Source organism: Bufo gargarizans, chromosome 1, assembly GCF_014858855.1.
Source record: "Bufo gargarizans isolate SCDJY-AF-19 chromosome 1, ASM1485885v1, whole genome shotgun sequence".
Classification (NCBI taxonomy): domain Eukaryota; kingdom Metazoa; phylum Chordata; class Amphibia; order Anura; family Bufonidae; genus Bufo; species Bufo gargarizans.
Genome location: NC_058080.1, coordinates 703,601,307 through 703,619,309, shown reverse-complemented (window position 1 = coordinate 703,619,309; position 18,003 = coordinate 703,601,307). Strand labels below are relative to the sequence as shown.

The 18,003-nt window shown below is 43.8% G+C and overlaps 1 protein-coding gene across 1 annotated transcript in view; it reads right to left on the bottom strand.

Moving 5' to 3' along the window:
- The window catches only part of AQP3 (aquaporin 3 (Gill blood group)), a 28,043-nt gene extending 10,780 nt beyond the window's left edge, over window positions 1-17,263 (bottom strand). The window contains exons 1-2 of the mRNA XM_044276290.1: window positions 17,090-17,263; window positions 223-349 (exon numbers count right to left, since the gene is read on the bottom strand). Coding sequence (XP_044132225.1) covers window positions 223-349; window positions 17,090-17,197 — 235 coding nt within the window. The 5' untranslated portion in view covers window positions 17,198-17,263. The remainder of the gene's footprint in view (window positions 1-222; window positions 350-17,089) is intronic.
- Window positions 17,264-18,003: the final 740 nt, after the last annotated feature.

The window sequence follows — 18,003 nt, the reverse complement described above, 5'->3', positions numbered from 1 at the left end:
CATTTTTAGGCATTTTTTCCCCATAGTGTGTTCTACTATGTGGTATTTTTAATGGTGTTTTTGTATGTTAATATCATTAAAAATGCAAAAAAGGATGTGTGACACTGCCCCAAATTAAAAACCCCATAATAATGTACAAAGTGGGAAAAGGACAAACCCATCGTTGGGAGTATATTGCAGTACAGGATTCAGAATCGGAGAAGTGTCTACTATTCTACTTACCCGAAATCTGGCCAGAGATCAGGATGCCCAGCATGACGGCAAATCCAAAAGCCAGATTAATGGTCAAGAACTGACCGTGGGAGCCTTTACTGAGCACGACCTGAGCCACCGAGCCACAGCCGAACATCTGCAGGACAGAAACACATTATTACCAGTTCTCCCCAAACACTTTGCAATCTCATGCACCAATGTTTCATCATAGTGTTATGCTGTAGTCACCTCCAAAGCTGCAGTAACAATTCTGCTAACTGCCTCTAACATCTGTTAGATATAGTACACCAACACTTAGTCTGACAGATGTTTACAACATCAGACCATCAAAGGTAAGTGAGATATGAGGCCTTGCCACCTAAAAATTAGAGGGGTTATGTCAAACACCATGTAGTACAGGAACATTTCTTTCTAACAAAGCCGGAACCAGCCGTGTACCTCACACAGATCCAGAGATCTCCACATCCATTGCTCCAATTGTTCTGCTAGATTTATTTCTAGCCGACTGCTCAGGGGGCATATCCTTTCTGCTGCAGCTCTCTCACTATCACAGCTCAGGGGGAGTTTCCTTTCTGCTGTAGCTCTCTCACTATCACAGCTCAGGGGGCATATCCTTTCTGCTGCAGCTCTCTCACTATCACAGCTCAGGGGGCATTTCCTTTCTGCTGTAGCTCTCTCACTATCACAGCTCAGTTGGCATTTCCTTTCTGCTGTAGCTCTATCCCTATCACAGCTCAGGGGCATATCCTTTCTGCTGCAGCTCTCTCACTATCACAGCTCAGGGGGCATATCCTTTCTGCTGTAGCTCTCTCCCTATCACAGCTCAGGGGGCATATCCTTTCTGCTGCAGCTCTCTCACTATCACAGCTCAGGGGGCATTTCCTTTCTGCTGTAGCTCTCTCCCCATCACATCTCAGGGGGCATATTCTTTCTGCTGCAGCTCTCTCACTATCACAGCTCAGGGGGCATTTCCTTTCTGCTGTAGCTCTCTCCCCATCACAGCTCAGGGGGCGTTTCCTTTCTGCTGCAGCTCTCTCACTATCACAGCTCAGGGGGCGTTTCCTTTCTGCTGCAGCTCTCTCACTATCACAGCTCAGGGGGCGTTTCCTTTCTGCTGTCGCTATCTCACTATCACAGCTCAGGGGGCATATCCTTTCTGCTGAAGCTCTCTCACTATCACAGCTCAGGGGGCGTTTCCTTTCTGCTGTAGCTCTCTCACTATCATAGCTCAGTGAGAGTTTTCTTTCTGATGTAGCTCTCTTACTATCACAGCTCAGGGGCATATCCTTTCTGCTGCAGCTCTCTCACTATCACATCTCAGGGGGCGTTTCCTTCCTGCTGCAGCTCTCTCACTATCACAGCTCAGTGAGCATTTCCTTTCTGCTGTAGCTCTTTCCCTATCACAGCCCAGGGGGCATATCCTTTCTGCTGCAGTCCTCCCTGCAACTGTCTCAGCTTCTAACAGTAGATATGGCTGGTGGCAGCTAAAGGATGGAGCTGTGCATGTGCAATCCACGTCAATAGATTGGCATACACATTGCCATACAGATTAAACACCAGGGGGCGTTTATTTAATATCTCACAACTGGAGCATTTTTGTAACAGGAAGTAATTTGCAAAAGTATCTAGATTTTCATGCTAAATCATAGTAAACTAACATGATGGCACAATCCTTTTAATGGGAATCCTATAGAGATATAAATCCAGCTTCGGTTGTGATTGGAGGAGAAAACTTAATGAAAGTGCTGCAACAGCCTATACAGAGTATATGCTAATGAGTCCTGATATTCACGAGGATCGGGCTCTCCCCGCCCCCCTTGCTGATTTACATACTCTTTTATATTGCAGTCAGTGGCAGGGAATGGGGAAAGAATAATCCTCATGAATATCCGGACTCATTGGCATGCACTGTGTGTAGACGGCTACAGCGCTGGGGCCGTTCACTACAAGACTTTAGTAAAACAGCTGGATCAAGTCAAGAAAGTGACCTAGCATATGGGAATCTGTCAGCAGTTTATACGGCGCAAAAAACTGATGAGTGGTGGCAGTTTACAGTCTCCCATAAATCCCTGCTTGTTCAGTGTCTGCACAGAGACTGTGCTGATGATTTGCATTCTGAGAAGTACAGTCTTCCTATGCAGAAAACGCTAACCGGACACCCATTTAAGAAGCTCAGCAGAGCTCATAGGGCTGTGCCTGTCCACAAGTTTGCTAACTTTTTCCTATAACAAACAGCAGAATTGTGAATGCAGCTCTGGAGAAAAAAGGGCGTTTAAAGTAAATACTCAGTGATTAATGTAGTTTGTCTGTCCTCACTTCTACTGGGCATCTAATGACGATTACGTTATCAGATGCCTGATTTCATCGGATTATCTATATTTCATGACTGCCACACCGGATACGCGAGCTTCACATATACAGCAGATAGGAAGTCACTGCGTCCCGATCTACAGCTCTGAGTTATATGATGAGAATATGAGATTTCATATCTATCAAAACTGAATGAGGTTATTCTCTTTCCGGATGCATTCTGGGTAAGGGAAAAGACCTATCTGTAAGGCTCTATTCACACCACATGTGGCTTGTAGATTCCACATATGCACCAGAAAAGCTCTGGATGAATACAGTGCATTTGTATGGATGCTGCCCCTGCTTTAGCTAAACAGCGTCACTGCATCCAACAAGCATGAGTATCCCCTGAAACACTCTGTGCTGCTTGGGGAGCCTACTCCTTATAATCTAAAGGGCTTATGCACACCCCCAGATCCATTTTGTGGTCCCCAAACCATGGTTCCACAAAATACGAATACCAGCCTTGTGCAATTGAATTCTGCCATTTTCTCACCCCTATCAGCAGAAATGCCTATAGGACGTGATCTATAATTTGTGCATAGGCCACGCGGATGTGGACAGCACATGGATGACATCACATAGAAATTAATGGGTATGCGTGCCATCCGCACAAATTCTGATCGGACGCAAAAAAATTATAAAAATATAGTCGTGTCTTAAGGCCTACAAGATCAGCAAACACCTCTACTGAAATACTCTGTTCTGCTGAGAAGGAACCTGCCCCTTCCACTGTGTAAGGGCTCGTTCAGACAACCGTGGTTTTGGTCCGCATTTGAGCCGCATTTTTTGAGGCTCGTGTGTGGACCCATTCACTTCAATGGGGCCGCAAAAGATGCGGACAGCACTCCGTGTCCGCATCTGTTGCTCCGTTCCGTGGCCCCGCAAAAATTATGAGGCATGTCCTATTCTTGTCCATTTTGCGGACAAGAACAGGCATTTCTAAAATGGGCCTCCTGTTCCGTTCCGCAAATTGCGGAAGGCACACGGGCAGCATCCGTGTTTTGCGGATCCGCAATTTGCAGACCGCAAAACACAGCACGGTCGTGTGAACAGGCCCTAAGTCATAGATGCATAATATTACACTGCCGGCTAATGAGTTCATGTGAAAGCTGAAGCTGCACTATGTGGTGGTGATGAAAGTTGCAATCACCGGAGAACACGTAGTGCTGCTTAGCAGACATGGCTCAAAGCCTAGGCCTATATTACCCGCTGAGTAGATCAAGTGCTTACCGTAAATACAAATTACTGGCTGAGCTTATAAAACACTAGGCGGTAATTGCTCACACTTATTTTATATTTACTGTCGCACGATCGTCTTCATGAAATCCTTCAGAGTGATGAGATCATCACCATGCTTAATGAACGCCCGTCATACCGACTACCATAAATGTCCGCTCAGCACGGCACCCCATAAAACTATCAGACACATCCTGCTGTGGACATCGCACTACAGAGTAAAATACGGGAGGGCACTTTCAATTACACAACAGTGGGTCAACTGGTTTACAACACTATTGCAAAATGTATAACATAATCGCGCTTTAGTTTGCAAAATGTTTTTGTGGTAATGACAATGACTAGATTTTAAAATATCTGTCCGCTCCGAAACACCCCCCAAAATAGAGTAAGTGATGTATAGTGTAGTGACGCAGAGTTCGGTTATGTAATTTTTATCTTTAAACTCAATTGCGGTCTGATGCTGTCCCCTATGTACAAGATTATAACTACTATAATACTGCTCCTATGTACAAGAATATAACTGCTATACTACTGCCTCCTATATACAAGAATATAACTACTATAATACTGCCTCCTATGTACAAGAATATAACTAGTATAATACTGCTCCTATGTACAAGAATATAACTACTATAATACTGCTCCTATGTACAAGAATATAACTACTATAATACTGCCTCCTATGTACAAGAATATAACTACTATAATACTGCCATCTATGTACAAGAATATAACTACTATAATACTGCCCCCTTAGTACAAGAATATAACTACTATAATACTGCTCATATGTACAAGAATATAACTACTATAATACTGCCTCCTATGTACAAGAATATAACTACTATAATACTGCTCCTATGTACACGAATATAACTACTATAATACTGCCTCCTATGTACAAGAATATAACTACTATAATACTGCCTCCTATGTACAAGAATATAACTACTATAATACTGCCCCCTATGTACAAGAATATAACTACTATAATACTGCTCCTATGTACAAGAATATAACTACTATAATACTGCTCCTATGTACAAGAATATAACTACTATAATACTGCTCCTATGTACAAGAATATAACTACTATAATACTGCTCCTATGTACACGAATATAACTACTATAATACTGCCTCCTATGTACAAGAATACAACTACTATAATACTGCCTCCTATGTACAAGAATATAACTACTATAATACTGCCTCCTATGTACAAGAATATAACTACTATAATACTGCTCCTATGTACAAGAATATAACTACTATAATACTGCTCCTATGTACACGAATATAACTACTATAATACTGCCTCCTATGTACAAGAATATAACTACTATAATACTGCCTCCTATGTACAAGAATATAACTACTGTAATAATGCCTCCTATTTACAAGAATATAACTACTATAATACTGCCCCTATGTACAAGAATATAACTACTATAATACCGTCTCCTATGTACAAGAATATAACTGCAATAATACTGCTCCTATGTACAAGAATATAACTACTATAATACTGCCTCCTATGTACAAGAATATAACTACTATAATACTGCTCCTATGTACAAGAATATAACTACTATAATACTGCCTCCTATGTACAAGAATATAACTGCTATTATAGTAGTTATTTTCTTGTACATAGGAGGCAGCATTATAGTAGTTATATTCTTGTACATAGGGGCAGTATTATAGTAGTTATATTCTTGTACATAGGAGCAGTATTAGAGTAGTTATATTCTTGTACATAGGAGCAGTATTATAGTAGTTATATTCTTGTACATAGGAGGCAGTATTATAGTAGTTATATTCTTGTACATACTGTAGGAGCAGTATTATAGTAGTTATATTCCTGTACATATAAGGCAGTATTATAGTAGTTATATTCTTGTACATAGCAGCAGTATTATAGTAGTTATATTCTTGTACATAGTAGCAGTATTATAGTAGTTATATTTTTGTACATTGGGGACAGTGTTATTTTAGTAGATCATAATTTATATAATAGCATACAAGACATGTTGTGACTTGACTTATTTATATATGTTCACTTCTTGGGCAGAAACCACTTTACTGATCATTATGTCCAATCACAGAGATGTAGTGTACAGTAATGGGGCCATGTTGATGCCAGTTAAGCACACTTCACACTCGGTCAATAAACCTCATTGTGCACTAATTATAGTCAATGGAAATGAACCGACCTAAGTCTACTGAGCAAACAAAGGTGACTTGAGAAACTCCACAGACATGTGAAAAGTTCCAGCTGATGAACTCTTGGACACATTACCCCCAAAGTCACTGGATGGTTTCTGCTGGATAAGTGGCTTCTTTAAAATTGGTCAAATGAAGAGTTTTCAGTGGAACATTTATGGGTTGGCAGCCAGCTGGCATTACCAGCCTCTAGATCCGGTATATGTTTGCAGAGAGTGAGCATCCTGTTGGGCACCCATCCACATGCATTGTGCACTTGTGTGCAGAGGACTGTTTGGTGACTGTATGCAGAGTGTGACGTGACATGGAATCAAAATGGACGTCATGGCCAATTTCAGAAATATTGTCAAACACAAAACTGTGAGACAGAACTTCTGTCCAAGGGTTTCCATCAGAGAGGTCTGGGCCAACCACACATTACCATGTGCCCCTATGATCCATAAGGGTGACTGATCCATATTACTTATTCATTGGGGTATCTTCTCCTCCATGGCACTCTGGAATGGAGTTGGAGGGTCAATTGACACTCAAGAGAATTAATTAATTGAGGTTATTAATTTATTTTGTGCTGCCTCTGGACACACCCCGACGCATGAGATATTGTGGCGAGATGAGTAAGGCCCTATATTCACCCATATATATATATATATTTCCAATACATATAGAGCACAATGGATGATTGCTGTCAGCTGATTGAATAATCCCTGTAGTGGTACACATTATGGCCACCTGATAATTTATTAAGCATTTGTATTGGTTTTTAATAAGACACATTATGATGAATTGTTTTGATCACTGATAATACTGCATTATATATATTAATGAATTTTTATGTATACACTATATAATCATGTTGTTTTGGATTGATTTGCACATAATTGTATGGATTATTGATTGTAAATTGGCTTCCCTATTTATATGCACCATGCTTGAGAAAGGTTCCAGAAAGAGGACCGAAACGTTGCCATTTGGTGAATAAACATACTATATAGATAGATAGGTAGGTAGGGATAGGGTGGTGGACCAATTTTAGTTCAGTTCACCCCAACTGTAATATTTCATGCCCAACTCAATGATTTGGGCTAAAGTGTTGTTTCTTGTGTATCCATTGACCTACACCTATGGTACAACTGTTTCCCCCATTATTGGGAAAGAAGGGAAAGCCATTTGTTCAACCCTTTCTTCTTCTCACACCTTAAAGGAGACAAGGGGCGGCATGAACAAGGTCTTTCCCACACCTATCGTCCCTGACCATGGCCTCTCCATGGGATACTTCTGCAACACGTTTATATATTATTAATGGCCAGTTTTGTAATTATAGGGTTTGTTACTAATTGAGATGTTAAAATCAGAACAGACTGTTCAAAATTGGGCAAATTTGTCTAATTTAGGGGTGCCTCCTATTGGTAACCACCTCTTTCCTGGACTAATGATAGCACTTCCATCATCTATAATGGCAGCTTTCGAGGGGCTCCCTTGGCTTCACATAATGAGGAACCCAAACTTTAGACCACTCTTATCTTAAAATGCCTTCACTGGAGAAGACCGTTGAGACATCTGTAGGAGGACATTATAGGTTCAGTCAGCATTCTCAAATGATGCAAGATTTTTGCATCTAAATATAAACTGAAGCCACCAGTCTACGCCCATTAGAAGATTGATACGTAAGCTGAGGGTCTCTTGTGTCCTTAAAGTGTGGGGACTCATATCCTTGATAATGTTGTGAAGGAACCTGAGCCAAAGAATCTGGAGCTGTCATCCCACTTATGTCAAACACTGAGCTATCTATACACCCAGGTTCAGAGGATAAAGGCCAATTACTCCAGAGGAATTTGTACTCTACTGTTACTTCAATGAAAGTGGACTTGAGCTAGATCGATCGATAGATAGCAAAAGTGATATATGGTATGAACGGCACCGCACTTCCAAAAACGATTTTGAAGCGATTCAATCTCCAAAAACACAGAAAACAAAAAATATTCCACGGCACTCCAGAGAAGTAAAACTGAATGAGACTTTTAATTCCCCAACGCAACGTTTCGGTCCGCAAACTGAAACCTTCCTCAAGCAGGACCAGTCTGTGGACCGAAACGTTGCGTTGGTGAATTAAAAGTCACATTCATTTTACTTCTCTGGAGTGCCAAGGAATGTTTTTAGTTTTCTAGATAGATGGTTGATATATGTTATTTTCTGGTATTTTGCAGATGCGGTCCTCTACCCATCTTCTACTGATTTCGAGTTACTTAATCGTTCCTCTCCATTCACTTCAGAAGCTGCATTGCTTTCTATTTGCACAGAGCGGTTCCTGATGAGATCATCAGACTGGAGCTGTTAGGCATCATAACACACCACAACGTTTAGATTGTTTGCTAGGGAAGCTGTGAATGCAGCTCTAGATGTGACTACAGTATAAAAAGATGGCAACGGTCAAATTCAGGATAACATTAGTTGGATTCAGCTATGTAGTCAACAGAGTAGAGTTTAAACTTCTTTTTTTTAAAAAAAAGGGTAGAAGGATAATGCCATCTTTCTTTAGAAGATTCCGTGGCCTGATGGGACAACCACTCACCAAGGATGACCAAGGATGGGTGGCTCTGCCACTGTCCACTATTTTCTATGGCCACCCTTAACTACGTTGTGTTTTTATGTGATCATCGTTTATACCGGACGCAATGGAAACATGAAAAACTGGCATAAATGGGTTTCACCCAATTCCCCAGAGGAGCCTTCATTTGGAGCTGATTTCTCCATATTCTCTGGCTCTTCACCTATGATGTGTGCACTCAGCTTAATGGATTAAATATCTAATGGTTTCCTGCCAAGCCAAAAACCACAGGAATGCATTAACCCCTCCTGGTCGTTGCACCTTGCATTACAAACCACTTGTAGGTAACCCGTGCAATAACATGGGGTATGGCAGCACGGACATGGGGCAAGCAGGCTTGGCAGGGTGATGCAACATTGCTTTAAGTTACAATCCATTACGGAAAAATGATTGGGATTTCTCATCCAGACTACTGAATGGAGAATGTGTCTGGTCACACAGACCATGCTGCTGGCCATCAGGACTCTGGGAAAGCTGAGTATCTGGAGCAATTTTCCAGAAACAAGTCAATCACTCTATTTCTGGATTCATTTGGGATCACATTTGGAAATGCTCTTGATTTAGGATTTTTTCCCCCCTCAGATACAGGCGTGGTGTCTTATGCATTATAGATGTGGTTAATCTCCTGCGGCTCCTGGCACCTTCTCACTTCAGGAAGGGACTTTGGACTTGATCGGACCCTCCGCAATGTAAACAGAAACTTCCTGGGCATCCTGCAGTCTTGGCACGATAGGTCCCACTGTTGGCCAGGACTGCTTGCGTCTCATCACGGCTGAGGGTGAGATTTATATCCTCAGTCTGCAAAAATTCTTTAATTCTGGGGCAGGCAAGGACTAACCTATAGCACGAAGCAGTCTGCTGGGAGAATGAACGAATTACTAATAAAATATGTCTTGTTAGAACATGACGGGTATAGTGCAGTACTAAAAGCTGGCACGCCGTACCCACTGAGCATGGCAGGGGCTGATGTATCTCCTACTAGGGGGGGGGGGGCATGGGCATGGAGTTCTTCCATTGTGTTAGGGCTCGTCTCTCTATAGACCACTGTATCACAGTATACTTTTAACAGTAGGGCTGGAGGGGGGCGCCGTTTCTATTGTCGCCTTAGGCAGCAGAAAGGCTAGGTGCACCCCTGGGTGCAACCAACTACAGAAGCTCTACAGATCGTCATGTATTATCTGTGGTTACAGAGCATTAGTGGTAAACCTTTTCTAATATACGCACTTGGAGGGGGATTCCCATGTGATTTTACATAGGACTGCATGGAACATTGACTAGATCAGGGATCAGCAACCGCTGGCACTCCAGCTGTTCTGAAAATACAACTCCCAGAATCCTGCTTTCACTTCTATGGGAGTTACAAGAATAGTTGAGTAAGTGTGCATGCTGGGAGTTGTAGTTTCACAGCAGCTGGAGTGCCGAAGGTTGCTGATCCCTGGACTAGATTCATATCATGCATGCGTGGCCAATTCCTACAGCATGGTCTATCCCAGTGGATATCGATGCACAGGTAATTCAGTCTCTCTCATTTCTAGAAATAATCTTACAGTCTATTCTTTCAGACATTTCTTTTTTTTATGTTCCCTGATAACATGCTGTTCTAGCTAGGAACTGATCGAGAACTTCCAATAGGTCACAGCGCACCCATTCAACCCTTCGAATCAAATTCCTCATGTTATGTAGGCTGATATTTGGTACAGGTAGGGGCGCATTCCTACCCTGCTGTAGGCTAGCCTACAAATTCTAATGTCAACCAAATGCAGATTTGGAGCTCTGCCTCCAGAGGCCAAAACTGGTACTGCAGCTTGCACAGGCAACCTATTAATTAACCTATTTCTTGAATGAGGTTACTTAGGACATTACCTCTGCCTCAGTAGAAGGGATTGGCCTCCACTACCTCTTTTCACGTCAAGTATTTTTTACCACCACCCCTCCCTCCTTATATAATGGGCAGCGCCCATCACCCCTTATTACCATTATGCAATGCGAGTGCCCCCACCTCACAATTTGTGTACTCCACCCTGTCCTGTCATTGCACAATGCACACCAGAGCTGTGCACCATCATAATCTGCACACCAGCCCCTGAGTCACTGCCATCGTCACCCAGCCATCGTCACCGTCCCCGCGCAGGTCACTTCAAAGCTTCCCTATAAAACTCTAATGGCACTTGTCCTTCTTCCTGAGTGACTTGCAAACACCGGAAGCCGTCTCTTCATAAAAGTTTACAGACCTGGAGGCAAAATCAAAATCTACACAGGACTAATAGAAAAGGATCCGTTACTTTAGGGATCCTTCCAAATGTGTGCAAAGTGGAAGAACACCCCCCCCCCCCTCCTCCTTCCCACAACCAGAGGGGCAGTCCCAGTTCATAAAAGTCCCTGTTCTGTCACCAGTTGGAAAGCTGGGTGACCCTAGTCTAGAACCTTCGGCATTCCAGCTGCTGTGAAACTACTACTCCCAGCATGCACACATACTCAGCTCTTTTTGTAACTCCCTTAGAAGTGAAAGGAGGATTCTGGGAGTTGTAGTTTTAGAACAGCCGGAGTGCCGGACTTGCTGATCCCTGTGGATTTGTTTGGAGCAGATTTGAGGCTATGCAGAACTGTTACAATGTGTCAGTGTGGAGTCCTGACCAGGAGGTTTGTGCTGTGGTTGTCACATAGAGGATTGACTAGATGGACACATTGTAACAAAACTGCAGCTGTGTGAGCAGGACAAGGACACATTATTAGTAGTGATGAGCGAACTTCTGTTTTAAGTTCGGCGTCTAAAGTTCGGCTTCCGGTTAGCGGAGAATCCCGATATGGTTCCCGATATGGATTCCGACTTCCGTTGTGGTCCGTGGTAGCGGAATCAATAATGGCCGATTATTGATTCCGCTACCACGGACCACAACGGAAGTCGGAATCCATATCGGGATTCTCCGCTAACCGGAAGCCGAACTTTAGACACCGAACTTAAAACAGAAGTTCGCTCATCACTAATTATTAGCCTATCTATGTAAACAGGAATTTCTTTAAGGGCTCATGCACACGACCGTATGTTTTTTGCGGCCAGAAAAACACGGATCCGCAAAAAAAATGGATGACGTCCGTGTTGCATCCATTGTAACAATGCCTATACTTGTCCGAAAGACTATTTTTTTTAGTGGAACGGATATACGGACACGGAATGTCATTTCCGTATGTATTTTTTTTCCAAGCTCCATTAAAATGAATAGTTCCGTATACGGACCTGTAAAAAAACGGAACGGAAACGGAGGAAATAAATACGTTCATGTGCATGAGATATAGGTGCGGATCCCAGGGGAACAGAAATGATTAGCTTATATAGGCCGCCGACTTCAGGTGGAGTGGCCCTTTAACATCTATATGAGAACCTGGGCTGGTCCTGTAAGCGATGAACCTGGGTCACTAGTCATTGCTACCTGCTGCCGTCCGATCCCAGATGAACTTTTCCTACACGCTGACATTTTCAAGACCACGCCAGGTGCCCGGCAGTTCCTTATCAAATTAGTGCAGCAGGGCCTGGGGCTGTGGGCAGCCTGTCAAATAGACAATGTGTCATATCCGAAACTAAAGAGTTCAGGATTTATGTGAGGAGAATCCGTACTGAAATCCGCAGGTGTTTGCAGGGAAATCCGTGCAGACAATCCGTATTAATTGGTGCGGATTTTACTGTCCTCATTGTAGTGAATGGAGAAAATTTGGACAGGAAAAAAATAAATAAATTGACATGCGGCGGATTAAAAAAATCTGCACCACAGGTCAAAAAAAAATTAGCATTTTGTACATGAGAATTAAAAGTTCTCATTGAATACATTGTACATGACCTAGGGTGGGGGTTTTCTGCATGCAAATCCGCTCGGGAAATCCGCACACAATCCTGATCGTGTGCATTTAGCCTAAGGCCTCCTGCACACGCAATGCACGAGCACAGTCCGTGGTGCAGCCACAGCGGATCGCGGACCCATTCACTTTAATGGGTCCGCGATCCAGCCGTTCCGCAAAAAGATAGGACATGTCCTATCTTTTTGCGGAACGGAAGTACAGGACGAAACCCAGCGGAAGCACTCCGTAGTGCTTCCATAGGGTTCCGTTCCGCACCATTCCACATCTCTCGATTTGCGGGCCCATTGAAGTGAATGGGTCCGCATCCGTGATGCGGAATGCACACGAAACGGTGCCTGTGTATTGCGGATCTGCAAATGTGGTCCACAATACGGCAACGAGACACCTACTGTCGTGTGCAGGGGGCCTAAAGGATCGGCTTCCCAGCGATTTCAGCCGTGACAGCTGTCCCAAGACCAAAGATTGCCATAGGAATAACTGGGGTCACAGCGGAATTGGCATATTTTCTGCGGCCGCGAAATGTAAATCACCAAAAAATCCAACACTGCTGAATTTTTAGCATTTTGTGTGTCGCAGTCGCAGCAAACGTGTGAGTTTTGCTGCAACCCCAATTATTTCTAAGGCAGCCCCACTACACTGTGATCTTTGGTCGTGGGACAGCTATTGCGGCCAAAATCGCAGTGCAGCTTATTCCTTATGTGATGGCACTATATCGTTAGATGACTCCTGAAATCCTAGGAAAGAGCTGACCAGTGATGGTAGAGAATAGTCATTGGGGGTCATTTACAGACTGGCTTTTTACACCGGTCTTTGTTTCCCCCCACTGCCGGAGGATTTGCCTATTTTATGACGAGGCGTGCATAAAGGATAGTAAATTTGCTAGAGCCAAATGTCCAGCCCCTGATGGCGTAAAAATGCCCGTTTGACAAAATATTGTTGCACAGGCATTTAAAAAGTCTCAAACAATTGCAACAATTCTGGCGTATAATGTTAGTAAATGACCCCATTGAAATAAATGGTAGTCCACTACACCTATTCATTCGAATTAGAAGGGTCAAGGTCAGGCATTGGTGGGGCTCCTCCACCGAGCGGACCGTATGACATGCCTTAATAATCCCTAAATTAGTATTTTATCCATCCACCATAGAAAGAACGTGCACCTTCGGCCAAGTATGATTGATGCAAACAATCCCCCCCCATTTCCGAAATGTGATCCCATGAAATATTGTGCTGTAGAATAACACTGAGTACTAAAGATCCCCCACCCCACCCCCCGGCATGTGACACCCAGTATCAGTTCCATGTCCTTATGGTCAGGTGATACGTTATTTTTGTGGCTATTTGTTTAGGCAGCAGCAGTCCATCCCTGGGGGTGAATGGCGCATGTGTTCCCCGGCATACAGCTTTCTAGAGGAACACTGCAGACCTATTCTCTCAGTCTCTTCCCCCCGGGGTTCTTATTTAAATCACCGCTTTCATCCCATCAGGGAGAGCTTTGTGCTAATGATACAGGAGATTGGGCTGCAAGAATGCAGCCGCCGGTGGCGAGAATATGGCACGGTGTTTTATGCTGCTCTGTGGCGCAGTAGAGCTGTAGTTTAGGCCCAGGGTCTTCACTGAATGTATGTGGCGGTGGTATAATAATTTATATCACACACAACATCAGATCCATCAACCCTCGCCCCAGGAGCTCGCAATCTAACCCCACACAATGTATCACTGTCACCATCCCTCACTCCAGAAGTTTACAAACTAGTCTTAACATTTTACCAAGTGTATTACTCCCATCATCTCTCTCCCCAGGAGCTCACAATCTAACCTCACATAATATATCATTTCTATTCTCCCTCACCTTTGGAGTTCACAATTAAATCTGAATATTTTATACCATGTATCACCCCCATCATCCCCGACCTCGGGAGTCCACACTATAATCACATTCTAATCTCAATTTCTACCAAATCTACCACTCCCATCATCGCAGTCTCCAGGAGCTCACAATCTGAGGTATTGCTTTTTCAGTGTTTTGCGGGCCGTTTTTAATGGATCAGTTTTTTGTTTCCGTAGTGTTTCCGGTATATTCAGTTTTTTTTTTCCGTATGGCATATACAGTATACAGTAAATACATAGAAAAAATTGGGCTGGGCATAACATTTTCAATAGATGGTTCCGCAAAAACGGAACGGATACGGAAGACATACGGAGTACATTCCGTGTGTGTTCCGTTTTTTTTGCGGACCCGATGACTTGAATGGAGACACGGAACGTGATTTGCGGGTAATAGGACATGTTCTATCTCTGAACGGAACGGAAAAACGGAAATACAAAAACGGAATGCATATGGGGTACATTCTGTTTTTTTGCGGAACCATTGAAATGAATGGGTCGGTATACGGACGTAAAAAAACTGCCCGTATACAGAACGCAAACCCAGCACAATCTATCATCTCTGGCCTCAGGAGATTTCAATATAATCTCAGTATTTTGTACAATGCATCACTCCTATCATCCCTGTTTTCAGGAGTTCACAATCTATCAGTCAATATTTGATACAATATATCACTCCCAAGAGCTCACAATCTAAGGGCTCATTCACACGAACGTGTGAAGTGCGTGCCCTTGCTGTGGACCGCAAATTGCGGTCCACAATGCACGGGCACCGTCCGTGGGGCAGGCGCATGAGGATCGCAGAACCATTCACTTGAATGGGTCCGCAATCCTTCCGTTCCGCAAAAAGATAGAGAAAGTTCTATCTTTTTGCGGTGAGGAAGCACAGAACGCAGTGCTTCCGTAGTGTTCCGTTCCGTTCTTCCGTTCTGCATCTCCGGATTTGCGGACCCATTGAAATGAATGGGTCCGCATCCGTTATGCGGAATGGTCACGGAATGGTGCCCGTGTATTGCGGATCTGCAACTGCGATCCACAATACGGCAACAGGCATCACACGTTCGCGTGAACGAGCCCTAACCCTTGTTTCTCATAGGATATAACATCCCCTTCATTCTTGACACTAAAATTCACAACCTTAAAAGGTCCTCCAGAATTAAGAAAAGACATGGCTGCTTTCTTCCAAAAACAGCACCACACCTGTCCATGAGTAGTGTCTGGTATGGCAGCTCAGCTCTATTGCAGTGACATTTCCCCCATGGTATCACCATCATCATCCCTGACGCCAGTAACTCACAATCAATTTTGCAGTATTTTACCCAAGATGTCACTCTCATCATCCCTGTCTCCAAGAATTCTCAATCTAATCTCCAGTATCTCATTCCTCTCACCAGGAGCTCTAACATATGCGCACACTTGGACCTATTCCATAGGTAGATCCTTGACCGATGAATCTCTATGTGGAAGAAACCCATAAGCCCACGAGGGGAGAACATGAAAACCTCATGTGTAGATGTGGCCACTGCTCAGAGTCAAGCCCAGGGCCACCACCCAGGGCCACCACCCCGCACCCAGTAGGTTATCTATGTACATGCAATGTTTGGCGCTTTACTATCTATCTTTTCTACGAAGTTTGCTGAATTTCTATTTTGTGACCTTCTATTTAATTCAACAACACAAAAAACCTTTGGCTCTCCTGCTAGAACTTGCAGCAGGTCCTGTAGTTTCCCAAAAAAAGCAAAACAATGGATTATATAAACCATCAGCTATGTTCCCAGATATAGTAAAAGGAACAAAACAAAATCACCACCCAAGGTGCACATCTGGCTAATAGTGAAGATCCCACTGCTGGGTCCTGTGGTGTACACGTGAGGAGAGGGAAACAGCTGGCAGGCACCGCTTATCCCTTGATCAACTGTTAGGAAATCCAGCATGGCCAGTCCTGTCAGGACCGCCAGCGACTATATTAGACTGGATCTACCAAAAAGTTCAACTTAGCTGAGAGGCTTGCTCTATTTCAACCTGGGACACCGAGAGTTAAACCAATGATAAAGTATTAGGCTTTGAGTACACGTTGATCTTGGCTTCGACACCCCTCGCACGACCAAATATCGCTGCGTTGGACTGAATGGAGTAGCAGCGCAATCGCAGCTTGCAGTGATCAAGGACCCAGAATTGCAAAATAGTCCAACAAGTCGCAACCCCCAATACCATTCAATGGCTGCTACACAGCGATCTTTTGCTTATGGGATGAGAATCGCGGCCGAAGATCACCGTGTAGCCCCCACCTAGGGTGCCTTCACACACTGCTGATTTGGTTGCAGATTTTTCCATTACTAAAAGCATGTTCCATTCATTTAAAAGGGAGCACCAATTGAGATCATTCATCCCCTTTCCCCATACAGTTAGATTACAAACAACAGACCAGATGCTCCTTTACACCTGTGGAGTTACTGCAGACCTGCGAGGAAAATGAGGTCCATGTACAGAGGTGGCTGGTTATACACTACATAATATATAGTATGTAAAACATGAAGAAGAAACTGTAATAATAACCACAAATGTAATGAAAATAAAGTATAATAAAGAAAAGGTAAAAATAAACAAAAATAGATTAATAAAAGTTTGCAACAAAAATATGCAATAAACGATAATGATATAAATGAAAATATAATAATAGAAGAAGTAGACCAGTGGGAATATTTAAGTTACTTACGACAAGTATGAGGGTGCCCAGACATTCGGACAGCGCCTGCCTGAGCAGCTTGTTCCTGATGCGCAGCATGGAGTTGATGCTGTTGATAAGCTCCTTCTGGCGCCCCATGTTTGCGAGCCTCTGGGTCAGGGGGAGCCGTGATGCTGCAGGCTGAGAAGTGAATCTGAGTGAGGGCTGTGTGTGAGCTTATAAGTTTGGAGCAGGACACCTCCCATCCTCTGCAGACACTCACTCCTCCCCACCCAGAGCTGCACACACACACATCAAGTCCCTGGAGCACGTCACCTTGCACTTGTCTGGGTGCTCACCCCCATCATCCCTCACCCTGGAAGAGTCTAAGGATGGAATCTCAGGGGGGGCGATTGTCATCTCTGCGGATATTTGCCCTTTACTTTCTGTACTGTAATAAGTTATAACTGCACCGTCAGGAACATTTCATCACAGGCTATTTTATTACTTCATTGTTGCTTTTTAGGTCTGTGCACAGTTGAAGGGGGGGGGGGGGGCGGACATAGAAAAGGGGGGCAGCCCCATTCACTTCAAGGGGGCCGCAAAAGATGCGGACAGCACTCCGTGTGCTGTCCGCATCCTTTTCTCCGTTCCGTGGCCTCGCAAAAAAAAAATATAGCATGTCCTATTCTTGTCCGTTTTGCGGACAAGAATAGGCATTTCTACAATGGGCCGCCTGTTCCGTCCCGCAAATTGCAGAAGGCACACGGGCGGCTTCAGTTTTTTGCAGATCTGCGGTTTGCGGACCGCAAAAACGGAACAGTCATGTGCATGAGGCCTTACTCCTATACAATTAAATCCACACCAAGAGGACCTGCCACCTATTACACTTCATTTAAGGTACTGGTCTTTCCTGAAGCTCTTAGGCCCCAACATAAAATCTGTAATGGGACCCCCCCCCCCCC